The sequence below is a fragment of the Mirounga leonina genome, unplaced genomic scaffold, assembly GCF_011800145.1.
Source record: "Mirounga leonina isolate KUSES-001 unplaced genomic scaffold, KU_Mleo_1.0 Mir_91, whole genome shotgun sequence".
Lineage (NCBI taxonomy): Eukaryota > Metazoa > Chordata > Mammalia > Carnivora > Phocidae > Mirounga > Mirounga leonina.
Genome location: NW_023270839.1, coordinates 31653286 through 31666444, shown reverse-complemented (window position 1 = coordinate 31666444; position 13159 = coordinate 31653286). Strand labels below are relative to the sequence as shown.

Genomic DNA, 13159 nt, shown 5'->3' with positions numbered 1-13159 from the left:
ATGGTTACCAGAAGGGAGGTAGATGGGGGGATGGGTAAAATAAGCAATGGGGATTAAGGAGTACACTTGTGATGAGCCCTGGGTGATGTACGGAATTACTGAATCACTATATTGTAACTATCACCTGTAACTAGTATAACACTATATGTTAACTATACAGGAATTTAAAATAAAAAAGAAAGAGGGGAAAAAAGAAAATCCTGAAGACTCCACCAAGCAACCGTTAGATGTAATTGATAAATTCAGTAAAGTTGCAGGATACAAAATTAACATTCAAAAATCAATAGTGTTTCTATACACTAACAAAGAATTGTCTGAAAATGAAATCTCATTTATAATATCATCAAAAACAAACTTAGGAATAAACGAAACACATGTACAATGAAAACTATAAGATATTGATGAAGGAAATCAAAGAAGATACACATGAATGGAAAGGTATCGTGTGTTCATGGATTAGAAGATTATTGTTAAAATTTCCATACTACCAAAACAATCTATAAATTGAATGCAATCCCTCTCTATCAAGATTCAAATAGCACTTACTACAGAGGTAGGCAAAACAATCCTAACACTTATATAGAACCACAAAAGATTCCAAATAGCCAAAACAATCCTGAGAAAAAAGAACACTGTGGGAGGAATCACACTTCCTGATTTCAAGCTATATCAAAAAGCTGTAGTAATTAAAATAGTACGGCACTGGCTTAAAAGCAGACACACAGACCAGTGGAACAGAATTAAGAGCCCAGAAATTGGGGTGCCTGGGTGGCTCAGTCGTTAAGCATCTGCCTTCGGCTCAGGTCATGATCCCAGGGTCTTGGGATCGAGCCCCGCATCGGGCTCCCTGCTCAGCAGGAAGCCTGCTTCTCCCTCTCCCACTCCCCTTGCTTGTGATCCCTCTCTCACTGTGTCTCTCTCTGTCAAATAAATAAATAAAATCTTCAAAAAAAAAAAAAAAAAGAGCCCAGAAATTAACCTACGCACATACAGTCAATATTTCACAAGGGAGCCAAGAATACTCAATGGGAAAAGGATAGTCTTCTCAATAAATGGTACTGGGGAAACTGGATACTCACATGTTAAAGAATGAAACTTGGTTCCTATCTTACACCACTCACAAAAATTAAACTGAAATGGATTAAAGACTTAAATGTAAGACCAGAAACTCCTAGGAAAAAATATAGGAAAACAACTCCTTGACAGGGGTCTTGACTATGAGTTTTTGGATATGACATATAAAACACCAGTAACAAAATAAAAAAAAACAAGGGGAACTACATCAAACTAAAAAGCTTCTGCACAGCAAAAGAAATGATCAACAAAATGAAATTGCAACCTACAGAATGGGAAGAAGTAGTTGCAAACCATATAGCTGATAAGGGGTTAATATTTAAAATATGTCCAGAAATCATACAACTCAGTAATAAAAAACTCCACAAATAATCCAATTAAAAAATGGGCAAAGGACTTGAAGATATTTTCCAAAGATGATAGACTACAAATGGCTAACAGGTACATGAAAAGGTGCTCAACATCACTAATCATCAGGGAAATGCACATTAAAACCACAATGAGAAATCACCTCATGCTTGTTTGAATGGCTATCATCAAAAAGCAAGAGATAACAAATGATGGAGAGGATGTGGAGAAAAGGGAACACTTGTGCACTATTAGTGGGATTGTACATTGGTAAAACCACTATGGAAAACAGTTTAGAGGTTCCTCAAAAAATTTAAAATACAACTATCATATAATCCAGTAATTCCACTTCTGTGAATATATCCAAAGGAAATGAAAATACCACATCAAAGAGATATCTGCAACCCCATGTTCATGGCAACATTATTTACAATAGCCAAGACATGGAAACAACCTAAGTGTCCATCAATGGATGAATGGATGAAGATGTTGTGGTATCATTGGCATATTATTCAGCCACAAAAAAGAAATCCTGCCATTCACAACATGGATAGACCTTGAGGGCATTATGCTAAGTGAAGTAAGTCAGACAGAGAAAGACAAATACTGTGTGATCTTACTCATACTTTAAAAAAATGCATAGAAAAACAGAAGGAAGGTGGTCAAAAGGCACAAACTTCCAGTTATAAGATAAAAAAGAACTAGAAATGTAATATACAACATGATAACTACACATAACTGTTGTATGGTATATTTGAAAGTTGTTAAGAGAGTAGATCCTAAGAATTCTCAATACCAGAAAAAAAGCTTTTCTGATTTTTTTGTATCACTATGAGATGATGGATATTAAATAAACTTACTGTGGCAATAATTTCACAATATATGTAAATCAAATCATTATGCTCTAGACCTTAAACTTACACAGTGCTGTATGTCAATTATATCTCTATAAAACTGGGGGAAAAGATATCAAGATAGCAAATAAGCATATGAGGATGCTCAGTATCATTCATTGGTCATTAGGAATATGTAAAGTAACCACAATAAGGGGCGCCTGGGTGGCTCAGTTGGTTAAGCGACTGCCTTCAGCTCAGGTCATGATCCTGGAGTCCTGGGATCGAGTCCCACGTTGGGCTCCCTGCTCAGCAGGGAGTCTGCTTCTCCCTCTGACCCTCCTCCCACTCATGCTCTCTGTCTCTCATTCTCTCTCTCAAATAAATAAAATCTTAAAAAAAAAAAAGTAACCACAATAAGATACAATTAGTCACCCACTGGCACAGTGAAATGTAAAAGCCTGACTATATCAAACGCTGGTGAAGATATGGTATAGCTAAAACTTTCAAATGCTGCTGTGGGGAATATAAATTGTTAGAGCCTTTTGGAAAACAGTTCAGCAGTTGAATGTACATCTATAATAAAACTCAGAATTTAAATCTAGGTATTTACCCAAGAGAAATGAAAAGAGATGTCTACACAAAGACTTATATGTGAATGTGCATTGCAGCTTTATTTGTAATAGCGATCACTGGAAACAACCCTAAGTCCATCAACAAGGTGGTATTGTTTGGTATATTTATACCAAGTGGAAAATTATTAAAAGTGAACTACTGTCACATGCAGCAATGGGATGAACTTCAAGATGTTCTAAAATAACTCAAGCTTCTTTCCCAACCTATTCCAGGGAATGGCACGATCTATCTGGTTCTGAAAATTAAAAATCAAAATGTCCTCTTGAAAGCTTCCCTTTCCCACAATCCCATATCCAGTCCATCACCATGTCCTAGTGATTTTTCTCTCTTCAGTGTATTTTGATACTTGGTTTCTCTCCATTTTTACCACTATCGGTTTAGGCCAAGCTACCTCATCATCTCTCACACCGCTATTCTTAACCAGCATCCATTCTTGCCCCCCCTCCAATGAATTCTCCACACAACAAACAAAAACACTTTCCAGGTGCTCATATGATCATAGCATGGTCTCCCCCAACCTTGTTCAAAATAACCATGCAGTGGCTTTGTACTACTCTTTGGATAAAAGCCAAAATACTTAACACAGCCTAAAGGATCTAGATGGTTTCGCCTCTACCTATGTTTGAGGCTCATTTGATAACACTCCCTTCACTTCCATCCCTGACTTTCATGACCTTGTCTTTTTTCCTGCCACAGAGCCATTTTTTACATAGGATTCCTTTTGTCCATAATCTCCTCCTAGCATATAACTTGTTAATATTATTCAGATCTTAGCTTAGAATTACATTTTTTAAAAAGCATTCCTTGACCTGGTTACTTGCTCAAAGCACAGCTGCACCTCAGTTTTACTTGATGAATTGTCTAAATAACACACAGCTTCTCCACTACAAAATGCATGATTACACAGACCACATTTATTTTTTTTATCACCTTTATACCTCCAGCCTCTAGTAAAGATCTAGCAGGTACCTAGAAGGTCCTCATAAATATTTCTAAATGAATGAAGAATTAGAAATTATCTGTTCCTAAATGAAGTAACATGGGCTTGGTGACATATTTTAAATGGACTACAAGCAAACCATCTAATCAAATGCTCTGTTTTTAAGAAGCATTCCAATTAAAGCATCTCATAGTTGTCTTTCCACATTCCTTCCTGCAGTGTGTTTCAGAGGCAATTACTACATTCAAGACACTGAGACACAGCAGTGAATGAGACAGTCAGAGTCCCTGCACTCAGCATCTAGTTTAACTTGACTGACTTTTCATTTCAAAAGTTACTCTAAGGCCAGATTACATGTTTCCTAACCTCTGTGGAGAATATATCATTTTTTAAAATAAATCCTTAACTTTCTGATCACTATGAGGCAATCTTGTTCTATTTTATGGAAGACTTAGTATTTCTTAAACATACAGACCTGAATAATTTTAATTATCTACCTAATTATATGTCTAATCAGAATGAGAAGGTACAAAGAATTAAAATGGAAAAAAGTATACCTCCTCACAAAAAACTTATATACAGACTAGACTACAAGGGAAAACTTAACCACATATGGCCAAAACATCCTTCAAAGACAAACGTTAGAAATGAAGCAAAATAGGGCGCCTGGGTGGCTCAGTTGGTTAGGCGACTGCCTTCGGCTCAGGTCATGATCCTGGAGTCCCAGGATCAAGTCCCACATCGGGCTCCCTGCTCAGCGGGGAGTCTGCTTCTCCCTCTGACCTTTCCCCTTCTCATGCTCTATTTCATTCTCTCTCTCTCTCAAATAAATAAATAAAAAATCTTTAAAAAAAAATGAAGCAAAATAATTGAAAAATTAAAAACTTAAGACTCATATTTTTTCAGAAATTTGACAAAGTTACATCTCAGAACTCTGATCTCAAAATGTCTACTTGATAGCAAGTAGTTACACAAAATGTTCTCCCACTATGTTTAAACTGATCATCCATAATGTAGACTTGGGATCAGAAATTTGTCTTCAACATATTTGTTTTTACAGTGTTGATGGTTTTAAACTACGTAATGAGGACTTGGTATGTCAATTTGCAAAATGGCTGATTAGGATTACTGTTGTCATGGAAACAAGTTTTTCCTTCTACTTCTCTAATGTGTGTGCTAAAACAGAGATCACATCTACAACCAAGAATTAGCAAATCCTGACATATACATGGTTATTCCATTTTATTTTCTTCAAAATCCCTTCAGAGTGAACCAAACTGGAAATAATATTCCAATAGCATGCTAATTATTGGCAAGCTATAAAGATGACTTCCTAACTTGTTCATTTAATAACTTCTATTCATAAATCCCCATCATCGTATCATCATTGATGTCTCTTGAACATGAACACAATCTGATCACAGAGCATAAACTATCTCACAGAAGAGATCTTAAAACTCTGTAGTCTCTGTAACATATCTGCCTTTGTTAAACGTGTTGGAGGATTTATCAAGTTCAGTTTAGTTCTATGTCCTATTAAGTGTTATTAGTTTAATAGAAAATGTATCATCTGTGTATGTAATGAAGGTGGGTCCTAACTGCATCATCCGAGCCACTGTTAAATTATTCAATATTGTTCTAAAGGAGAGATTCCAATGGAGCATCACTTTGAGGCTGACATAGAACCAAAAACTAATAGCCAAAATGTATAGAGTATACAAAAGGTTTTCACACACAATACTTGAGCACTTACTCAACAGATATTTCAGGAATTGAGTGCTAATTCTATGCCAACCATTGGTTAGATACTGGGATACAAGAGTGATCCTTACAACTCTAACAGTGATTATCAAAATGTCTCAGAACCAGTGGCTTCAACATCACCCAGGGAACTGCTATTAAACCTAGTAAAAATAGGCCTCACCGCAGATCTACTAAATCTGAAACCCTGGGGGTGGGGCCCAGCAATATATGTTTTAACAAGCCTTCCAGGTAATTCTGATACATGCTCAAGTTTGAGAACCACTGCCCTGTAAAGTAGCCCTTTGCATTCTATATTAGAAAAGTGGGGCTCAGAGAAGGAAACAGACTTGAGATACCAAAGAGGCTTTTTCCTACCACTCATCCCCAGAGATTAGAAAAATGTCTGGCACATAATATGGGCACACAATAAAGATTTGTTGGATGAAAAAATGACTGAATCCTCCAAAGAGTTGTGCTATCACCCAATTATGGCAATAGCCCAGGCAATATAATCCTAACTTCTGGAAGATATACATATCAATAATGAACACACTTCTGAAAAGAGAAATGTTCACCATGACGTCAAGAATTATAACTTAAAAACTAATTATTTTTGACTCTTATAAAAAGAAGTTACCAAAGGTGACCACTACCAAAACTATTCAATTTTTCCATACCTTGTTATTTTGCCTTGATTTACTTAACTCCAGTTTATACTTTTCTGCCTCTTCTAGAGCTCTATTCAACCGAACTTCTGTAGCACTTTGGTTACTGGCAGCCTGTTTTTGTAGTCTTCTTTTATTTTCTAATTCCTATATGGTAAAAGATATATGGAACATTTATAAACATAAGTTCTATTATTCTGCAACATTTTCCATTTCCATATTCCTTGCTTTCTCCCAAATTTTACACACACTTACACACAAACACACACCCAAAGTTTGGGGGCCGAGCACCGAGTGACAGAGGGCTCAGAGAATTCTTACCCTGAATTGGTATTAGAAAGATATATCCTTAAAGATGTAGTCATGAATTAGGCTTTCAAATTACTTTTTGTTTGGAATTTTCTATCTCTTTTTATATAGTATAGAGGTCCTCTATACTTATTTTATAAGCAACTCTTTGTCACTATAGTTCTTCCTTTGGGAACCTCCCCAAAACAGCTATGTAAGGCACAAATGCTCATAAATACTGTGTTTGTATAAACCTAACAAAGTGTATCATATAAGAAATATTTGTTAAAAACAGAGCATTCTACATTAGCCTTACAGGGAAAGTCCCAACTCTTAGCAAAAACAACAGATCTTATAGATTCATGTTCTACATCTTGGGGTAGGTTTAGACTTGCATTTCTGCAAATATTCTAAGAGATGCTGTTGCAGAGAGTCTACAGAAGAAACATGAACATGTAGGATAAACTCCAAACTCTACCATAACCTGGCACTATAATCTCATCTCCTGCAAGATGTTACCTTCAGATATATCTCCCAAACAGCTATGATGTTTCTTGCCTCTGAACCTTTGCTCATCTCATGCTCTTCCTTCTGCCCTGATCCCTCCTCCCTGCTCATTTTTACGTAGCCCGCACCTATCCATCCTCAACGAGGAGTGTACATGAGGGTTTTACCTCCTCCAAGAAGCCTTCCCTCATTATCTTTCTCATTCTCCTCCCAGGTTGGATTAGGTACCCTTTCTTCAGAGCTCCTACAACACCTTGACACACATATAGCATATGTGTGCTGTGCAGAACTGAAACTATCTATTTACTTCATTTTCCCCACAATTAATGTAAGCTCATTGAGGATAGAAACAGTGTGAATTTCTGTATTCCCGGAACTTCAGTGGCATAGAAGAGGCACTAACGACATGTTTATTCAACTGAATTTATTTTGTACTTAAATCACTCTTCTTTGCATCCCCTACAATACCTAGTACAGAGCCTTATATACAAGAGATATTCAATAAATATCATGGAATTAAAATGATGCAGTTAAAAATACAGTTCTCTGTTTTCTTCTTCCATAAATTTTTTTCTCCTGGCTGTATCACTATGTTTTATTTGAAAACTGATCTCCCTGACCCTAAGTAATTAAGGGCAAAACAACACACAACAAAACACATGCTGCTCTTTATGTGGGTTTTTAAACAAATCAAACTGTGTATGAATACCATCTGCTATCACCAGCCTTCTTCACAGCTTTGTGGGCGGTAGCTACAGTAAGAGAAAGCTTGATTTATCTCACTGTTCACATGGAAAAGGCAGAAATCTCCTTAGCTACAAAGTCCACAATTCTAGCTGCCTCATTTCAGCCTCCACCTATAAGATATGAAAATAAATCTTTGCCCTTCTCTTTCCTGCTGGTAACTTTGTAACCTACTTCACAGAAAAATGAAAACCATCCAACACCACATTATGTTCCTCTACCCATGAATCAATATGGCCCCCTTCTTGGGAGAAGTGAAAAACAAAAAACGTTAGAAAAATAATATATGAAATAAAGTATTCCTATACGAGCAAATCCACTAAGGAAAGGGAAAACCTTACCAAAAACTTGAAAACATTTCTGTTTTCAATCACACTCAAGTACTTTTTACAAAGTGCAGACAAGATACCAATATTTTTTATGAGAGAGCTTATAAGCTGAAAATAATAAAGTAAATCTATTGTTACCAAAAAAAAAAAAATTAAGCAGTTTACATGTTAGAGAAAAATTTTAGGAAAGATTTCAAACCTTGAATTTTACATTAGCTTTAAAAGAAAAATCTAGATAGCCTAAAGGAATTAAAATCTCACTTTAAAACTCAATTACTATGAGATCCAATGAGAAATAATTTGCCATCCTCTCTTAACTTTTAAAGCATTCCTAAGGAACTGGGAGAAGGCAAGAATAGAGAGAGCTATGTATTAGTAGCCACAGCACTGACAAAATGGTAGCAAATGCTTTAAGAGTAACACAAATTGTCACAGTAAGTCAGAAGAGGAATAATCAGATGAGGACAAATAAATGATCAGATAAGGTTCTAGAAATAAATGGCTAAGGTACAAAAAGCAATAAACTTGGGGTGAGAGAACCTATGAGCTGTGGTAGTCTCAGTTTCCATATCTGAAATTGGTGGTAATGATAGCTATGCCTAGTTACTTGTTCATATTTATTGAGCACTTACTATGTGCCAGGTACTATTCTACATGAATGATGGGCACACAAAATTAATATATACAATGGATAATTAAGTAGTACACCATGAAACCTAAGCTGGGAGAGAAGGGAATAAAGAACTGGGGGGGAGGTGCAGATCTATAGAATAAAAACACATGACTACATACAACTATCATATGTATGTGATAGCAATTTGTAAACTATATACTATTAAACAAAGGTAAGGACCATTAATATCATGGCTTTGCAGGATACATACAGGCCAAAATTTAAAAGCTTTCTTTGCAAGATAAGGATGTGAAAAAATTAAGAAAATGCTTTTGAGGAGTTTTGCTATAGAAACAAAAAAGAACAAAAGCATCTTTAGGAAATGATACAAACCTCAATTTTAGCTGGAGTGAAAGATAAAAAGAGAGCAGACTTTTTTTTTTTAAGTGAGTTACTAATATTAATAAGCATGTTTGTGTGACATAATCCATGGTCAGAGAAACTTGTGGAGTGTACCTACTGACTTTAATTTGACCAAAAAACAAAACAAAGCAGAGATTAAGGCTTCCACCCCTGATCAAATAATAAGAACCTAACATAAAAACACACTGTAGACAACTAAAAAAAACATTAAATAACTATTTAGAGATAAAGGAAAACGGTAGGATTATGACTACTGAGAGAAGAGAAATAAATGGAGTAGTCCTACAATCACCCCAGCATTCTGCCTGGAGGCAATATCCACACTGTGGGTATAAGGAGGAGAAAATACAAACAGAACCAAGGTCTGCCGAGCTGAGGAGACAGAGATGGAAGTTGGAGGAGACTGAAGCAGCTGGAATTTCTGAGAAGGGTTCAAAAAAGGAGGAACTCCATTAGGAGGGAGCTTCAGGAATCTACACAGGGTATCTTTTGAATATACTGAGGACTAGGCCACACCTAGTGGTTACTCTAGACCAACCCCGGCCAAACTTAAAAACAGGCCTTAAAGGGACTAAACTGACAAATAACTACTTGTGTTCAAAGAGTACATTAAATACAGCTACTCAACAATATAATATTCACAATGTCTAGCATCCAGTATAAAATCACTAACTAAACCAAGAAGCAGGAAAATGTGATTGATATCCAGAAGAAAAATTCAATAGAAACAATCCATAAATGAGAAATATGATGGATACAGCAGACAAGACTGTCAAAACAGCTATTTTAATTATATATGTTAATATAATAAGGACATAAATTCAGAATATAAAAAAATCAAATGGAACTTCTACAGATGAATAATGTATCAAAATGAACACTTCATTGCTTAAGAGCATATTAGACACTGCAAAGAAAAGATCAGTGAACTACTGAAGACAGCAACAGAATCTATTCAAATAAAAAATATAAGGGAAAAAAGGCTAAAAACATCAGTGACCTAATATCACTAATACATTATCAGTGGGATAATATCAAGTGGCCTAACAAAAGTATAATTGAAGTTACAGGTTGGGGGAGGGAGAGAAGGGGTACAGAAAAAATACTGGAAGAAATAATAGCCAAACTTTTCCAAATTTGATGAACACTATAAACCCACAGATTCAAAAAGTTCAACAAACTTTAAGCCAAATAAACACTCCCCACACAAAACTGAGAAAACACATCATTATGAAATTGCTGAAAACCAGTAACAGAGAATGTCTTAAGAGCAAAGATAAAAGATACAAATATACAAGGGTAGAAAGAAAAGAATTACTGTGAACTTTTTGTCAGAAATGACATAACCCAGAGAACAATGGGATGATATCTTCAAAGTACCAAAAGAAGATAGAAACTGGGGCGCCTGGGTGGCTCAGCTGGTTAAGCGACTGCCTTCAGCTCAGGTCATGATCCCAGGGTCCTGGGATCGAGCCCCGCATCGGGCTCCCTGCTCGGCCAGAAGCCTGCTTCTCCCTCTCCCACTCCCCCTTCTTGTGTTCCCTCTCACGCTGTCTCTCTCTCTCTCTCTCTCTGTCAATTAAATAAATAAATTTAAAAATCTTAAAAAAAAAAAAAACCAGAAACTCCCAATTGGTAATTCTCTATCTAGTGAAAATATCCTTCAAAAATTTAAGGGGGTCCAAACATACACAAGTGCATACAGAACTGGTGAAATCTGAATAATGACTGTGGATTATACCAATGTCAATTTTCAGGTTTTATTTATTTTTTTTTAAGATTTTATTTATTTATTTGAGAGAGAGAGAATGAGAGAGAGCAAGCACATGAGAGGGGGGAGGGGCAGAGGGAGAAGCAGACTCCCCGCCGAGCAGGGAGCCCGATGCGGGACTCGGTCCAGGGACTCCAGGATCATGACCTGAGCCGAAGGCAGTCGCTTAACCAACTGAGCCACCCAGGCGCCCAATTTTCAGGTTTTAATACTGTGCTATTATTATGTTAGATGCTATTAATGAGGGATACTGAATGAAGGATCCACAGGACCTCTATCATTTTTGCAGCTTCCTGTGAATCTGTAATTTTCAAAATAAAAAAAAATTAAGTAAGGAAAAACACAGTCTTTTTTCAAAGAAACAAAAACAAGGAATCCGTGACTAGCAAACTTGCACCACAAAGATTGAAAGGGTAGTTATTTCAAGCAGGCATATAGAAAAACAGATTGAAAGAATGAAGAATACAAGAAATGGCAAATATAAAAGGCATTTTCATATGTTAAGCTCTTTAAAATATAACTATTTAAAGAAACACTGTGGGATTTAGGACATTTAAAAGTAAAAGCATAAAGGAAAGGGGGAAGAAATAGAATACACTGTTGTGAGGATCTTATATGTGAAAGAATATAACATGATCTGAAGGTAGACTGTGGTATGGTAAATATGTTGTGTTTTATATAATGCAATTTACGCATATAAGTATGTTTTATGTTTTTTGAGTTAAATGTAACATAAAAATATAAGAGACATAGCCAACAGTGGAGAAAAAAAAACAAAACACTAAAAAATATTCAATTCAGAACAGGAAAAAAGTAACAAGGAACGGTTAGAAAAAATAAGACACGAACAGCAAGATGATAAATTTAAATCCAAACATCAAAAATTGCATTAATCTAATTGGTCTGAACATGCCAATAAGAGAGAGAGACCATCGAAGTGGATGAAAAAGCAACACCCAACTATATACTGGGTACAACAAACCCATTTTCAATATAAAGAGAGATGAAAAGTAAAAAGTTGAAGAAAGATATACCAAGCAAACATGAAGTATAATAAAGCTGGAATCACTACACTAATATCAGACAAAGTAAGCAGATTTTGGAACAAAGAATGTTACTAGAGATTTTTAAAAAGTATTTCATAATTATAAAGAAGCGTTAATCAAAAACACTATACTCCAGGGGCGCCTGGGTGGCTCAGTCGGTTAAGTGGCTGCCTTCGGCTCAGGTCATGATCCCAAGTCCTGGGATCGAGCCCCACATTGGGCTCCCTGCTCGGCGGGGAGCCTGCTTCTCCCTCTGCCTGCTGCTCCCCTTGCTTGTGTTCTGTCAAATAAATGGATAGAATCTTTAAAAAACAACAACAACAACAACCAAACACTATACTCCTAAATGTGCAGGCATCCAAAACAGAGACTAAAAATACATAAAGCCAAAACTGATATAAATGAAAGGAGAAATAGACAAATCCACAATTCTAGTCAGAGATTACAGCACCTCTCTCTCAATAACTGACAGAAAACTTGAACAACACTATCAACAAATTTGCCCTAATATTTATAGAACACTCCATTCAACACAGCATACTATATATTCTTTTCAAATTACATTAAGTATTCACCAAAAGAGGCCAAATGCTGGTCTGTAAAACTAGTCAAGATAAATTTTAAAAGAATGAAATCATAAAGTGTAGGTTCTCACACCACAGAATTAAATTAGAAATTAACAGAAAGACATGAAAAATCCCCAATTATTTAGAAATTAAACAGTACACTTCTAAATAATCCAAATGGTCAAGAAAAATCAAAGAAAAGTAGAAAACACTTTGAACTTAAAATAAAAAAACAACATCAAAATTTGTGGAATGAAGATAAAGCAGCACTTAGAGGAAAATTTATAGCTTTAAAATGCTTATGTAAGAAGAAAAGTAAAAAAGCAATGGTCTAAACTTCTACCTTCAGAATCCTGAAAAGAAATTAAACCCAAATAAGAATGAAGGAAATGCTAAAGGATAGAAAACTGACAAAAAGAGCAAAGTCAATGAAGCTAAATCCTGACTCACGGAAAAGTTCAATGAAATTGGTATGTATCTAGCTAGACTGATAAAGAATAAAAGAGAAAAGAGAAATTATTAATATCAAGAGTGAGACAGGTGTCATTAGTACAGATAATACAGGCATTATAAATATAATAAAGGAATATTAAGGACAAATTTATGCCAATAAATTTGATAGATGAGATGGAA

The 13159-nt window shown here is 35.7% G+C and overlaps 1 protein-coding gene across 3 annotated transcripts in view; it reads right to left on the bottom strand.

The window, feature by feature from the left end:
• Window positions 1-13159, bottom strand: part of TEX9 (testis expressed 9) — a 159685-nt gene that overhangs the window by 41393 nt on the left and 105133 nt on the right. For all 3 annotated transcript variants that reach the window (XM_034994737.1, XM_034994738.1, XM_034994736.1), the window contains exon 9: window positions 6252-6386. In XM_034994737.1, the coding sequence (XP_034850628.1) occupies window positions 6252-6386 (135 nt within the window). The remainder of the gene's footprint in view (window positions 1-6251; window positions 6387-13159) is intronic.